Source organism: Euprymna scolopes, chromosome 30 (genome assembly GCF_053919585.1).
Source record: "Euprymna scolopes isolate OS-2025 chromosome 30, ASM5391958v1, whole genome shotgun sequence".
Lineage (NCBI taxonomy): Eukaryota > Metazoa > Mollusca > Cephalopoda > Sepiida > Sepiolidae > Euprymna > Euprymna scolopes.
This window is the reverse complement of record NC_136511.1, coordinates 3742510-3746568: the sequence shown is the minus strand read 5'-3', so window position 1 is coordinate 3746568 and position 4059 is coordinate 3742510. Positions and strand designations below refer to the sequence as shown.

General features: G+C 34.3%; 1 protein-coding gene across 1 annotated transcript in view; it reads right to left on the bottom strand.

Moving 5' to 3' along the window:
* Window positions 1–280: 280 nt before the first annotated feature.
* LOC145254573 (seminal metalloprotease 1-like) overlaps window positions 281–4059 on the bottom strand; it is a 35637-nt gene continuing 31858 nt past the window's right edge. Inside the window, exons 10-11 of the mRNA XM_080113182.1 lie at window positions 2193–2437; window positions 281–402 (exon numbers count right to left, since the gene is read on the bottom strand). Of these exons, the coding sequence (XP_079969308.1) occupies window positions 319–402; window positions 2193–2437 (329 nt within the window). The 3' untranslated portion in view covers window positions 281–318. The remainder of the gene's footprint in view (window positions 403–2192; window positions 2438–4059) is intronic.

Sequence of the window (4059 nt, the reverse complement as noted above, 5' to 3'; positions counted from 1 at the left end):
TATATGGAGTCAGTAACTTGTCTCCTCACTTTGCTTTTCCAAACAATAAACAATAACCATAAAAGAGAGACTAACTCAAAGAATACGAAAATATCTACAGAGCCAGTAACTTGTCTTCTGACTTGTCTTTTCCAAAGAACAAATACCATACCTGAGTACGGTCGAAGGCGAATCCGATTGAAACGTTGCACAAATAACTCTCGAGATAAGAAAAATAATCCGATCAATAAAAGTAATATAAACTATCTGCCCTCATCTAAAAAAATTCAGAACTTTAATATAAACTTTATTTTATAGTTTATTTTTTTTATAATTGAGTTAGCATTTGCCGTTCAAGAACACGACGTCATCGATGCAAATGTCACTGTTATTGGAATAACCAGTTATACTTTCGAATTCAATCTGGAAAGAAGAAAAAAAAGAAACAATCCATAAAATAAAAATGGACGTACATAGGGGGAGAGGGGATAAATAAGATTGTGAAAAATACAAAGAGTAAAACTGAAAAAAAAATGACTTTCTATTCGATAGTTTGAATACTTCCAAATTTCTTTCATATTTTGAATACACACGAATTAATTACTGTTTAATAATATTTATAACACTCACTATGTTAGTCTAACTCTATTTTTTCAGCTGATTCCTCCGAGACAGAAAATGTGCAGAGCAACGCAAGGCGGCTCAATGGATTGCATTTTTCTGGGTTGAAATAGTAAGAAGTAAAAAAGAAAATTGAAATTGAAAGAAATTAGAACTTGTCAATTGTTGTTTTTGCTTTTTAACTTTGCAGAATATTATTGAGATTTGAAAAAAAAGGGACAAAACAATAACATTAATGTTTGGTGAATTATAGGTCAGAAAGCCAGTATCTTCAGACAGCCAGATCCGATAACATCGGTGTCGAATAATAATAAATCGTAAACCCATATATAAATATATAATCTCCCAAAAGTAAACTATTCATAAAACGTACTGGATTCATCTCCCATGAAAAAAGCAAATAGTTAATTGGCCTTAAACTTAAAAATAACATGAAAATGCGTGATTATATGAAGTTTAATTTATATGCAAAATTGATCTGCTTAATTAGTAGTTCTATCTTTCATTTCTGTTGCTTTGATGGTGACTGATTCCCGAATTTCTAAGTATTTATAGGCGTCTTGTTCTGTGACCCTTCCGTCGTAGGTCAGCAAGGTATCTCAATTTGGCAGGACCCATCAATCGATTTGGATGGTCTTAATTTCACGATCGAGTTGATATGTCGCCGCTTCGTCGATCTGTCGGCTAAAAGGAAAGCAATTTCATGCACACAAAAGAAAGAAACACCCCAGTTCTCTATTCTACTAATTAAACTCAAGATATGACATAGAAAGTTATAATTGTTCAATGTAGATTTTGACAGACTCCGCTTAGTCAAACATAACAATGAAAATCGCAATCCCATTTTTCTCTCAGAAAGGTCTTTTGCCGTCGCCCGGGTACACCAACAATAATGAAAGAATATAAGGAACTCATATCTGCCCGGTTTCTCCAGCATTTCAGGTGTCTCCCTGTGACGGTCACGCCACACTTCCCCGTTTAGTTGGGTAGTTCCATGCCTTCTGTTGTCTTCAGTCTTTCCTTTCTTATAGCTAGTAGTGCGCACTTTTCTATACCAAACTCTATTTGGATATCCTGGCTACAGATCCTGGTTTATTAGTGTTTCCAGTTCATTTTCGGTCCTTGCAAAACGCACATCAGGTGGTTAATTTTTTCATCTGATTTGTATCCGGCTTGGCATTTTCTCAGTATACTGTTTTATTTGTTTTTATTTTCGTCAAGATTTTCAGACTGCTTACACGTAATCGCCTAAAAGAGTAGAACTACTTTTTTAGTGGATTTAGCGAAGGGTATGTATCTACAATAATTCAAAAAATCTTACTGCTCTATTCATGCTATATTTTCACTATTTTATCAGAAAAACACACTTTTTTGTTCAGGAGGAGACATTCGCTTGAATTAAAATATAGACATATTTTTTGCGCATTAGTTCAACCGGAAATGCTGCGCAGAGCCACATGCGTATAGACTATTTTAATGCACGTTTTATTTTTTTACATCACAGGCTGAAATATATTTCTTTTTATACACTGAGGCACTACGGTGTCAAAAATGAATGGATATAACGTTGAAAATATATACTGAAAGTGTACCTGTGTCTTTCCAGAAGATGTTAACGATATTTTCATTTGTTTCCACTTATTTCCTTGATCCCCGGATATTGTCATGAGATGGGAAATCTTTCTGCCGTCGACTAAATTCACTCTCAGACTGCCCATCTCCTTGCCATACATATGATACCAAAATGTCAGGCAGTGTTCGCCCGTAGTTATTTCAGGAGTCTGGATCTTTGCAACTGCTAAAGGTCGGAAAGAGGCTTCCGTATACAGATAGTGGCCTGCAGAGATAAAATAATGAAATAACATTAAAAGATGTTTGAATTCTTGTCATGAATTAGGTAAAATTGGATCTAAGTTTTTTACGAAATGGATACCATATATAAAGGCTCAGAGGCAACTCGAGGATAAGGGTTAATTGTGTGTATTGTAGTCATTGGGACAGTATCGTAGTAATCATTTATGGCAGAAATTCGGTATAATCAGATTATTTTATGATGGTTCAATAAGAACTTGTTTACGTTGGATTTGAAGACGACAATATCGTAGTCAGTAGGAAAGTAGGAAATTGGAAAAATTCCACAGACGGCAGTTCTAGGAAAAAAGCTTTGTTGATAGAATCCAAGTTTAGGTTTATGCACCGATAGAGTACGGAGGAATTTGTTGATTTTGATTTTTTGTGAATGATTGGCAAGGGGGGTATAGATTGAAGCTCAATCGTACACTTGCCATGAAAATAACGATAGAGAGACGGGCTCGAAACGATGTTTAAACAAAGACACAATGCCTACAATACATTAGAGATTACTGATTTTAATAAATATTGTAAAATTTGTGGTTCCGACGCTTCATTTAGAGTTCTTCCAGGTAGCAGGGAGAAAAAATGTACAAAAATCGTAGTATTGCATCATGTACTGGTTTGAATTTCCTGCGCAGTGTATTTTTATAGCTTTTGGGGTGGCTTCAGTGAAGCTATAAAAAAGATTTAAGAAATGTGTTTTTCTTACAGCGTTGGTTGGATGGAAAGTGAATACCATGTCACGTGGTGTGCTTTGTCTTACGTCCGCATGGAAAAACAAAGTTTTACTTTTTATGTCCAAATGTGCACGTAACTGAAATGTTATTTATTGCAGAGAAGAGAAAAGGACATGGCCTACTACTATACGAACTATATTTAGAACTCTGTACAAGCAGGATAGGTTTCTCTGAGTAGCTCCTGCCTAGACGTGCCAACACTACTATATCCTTGGCTCTTGTATAAGTAGGAAATTGTTTCGACATTGAGATATCTACTGGAGTGGTTGAATGATCCAACCGTTTTTCAAGCGACTTTGGCAACGCTTGGAGGTTATGTTTTAACTATAATTTCCTTCTTTTTACTCTTTGAAACTAGTTATGAAGTTCATGTTAGGGTATGTTTCTGGCAATACGGTAACTTTCATATTTTCACGTATAATAATACGTATTTAGGTCACACAAAATCTTACAAACAAGAGAAAATTAAAAGGGAAAAATTATTTCCATGTTTTTATCAATTATTATTAAGATTAAACCTTCTTTTTCTTTGCTTTTAAAACATTAAATTTATGTAAATATTATTCTTTTCTTTCTTTTTTATCAGTTATAATCAATGTTTAACCTCCCTTATTTGCTCGTAAAAAAATTTGCATACATGATTATTGAAACAAACCAAAACCAATCGGGCGTCTTCTTATTCATTATATATTAGAATCTGTACTGCGACTACATTTTTTCGTTCCTTTCCTTTGTCAATCAAGGAGAAATTTTTCTAAATTAAGTCAATATTCATTTCTGTCCATATCCAAACTGTCACTTTTTTGAGCAGGGAGATTTTCCTCGATTAAAACTTATCTCGTGTCATCTAACCATGTTCCTCACCTTT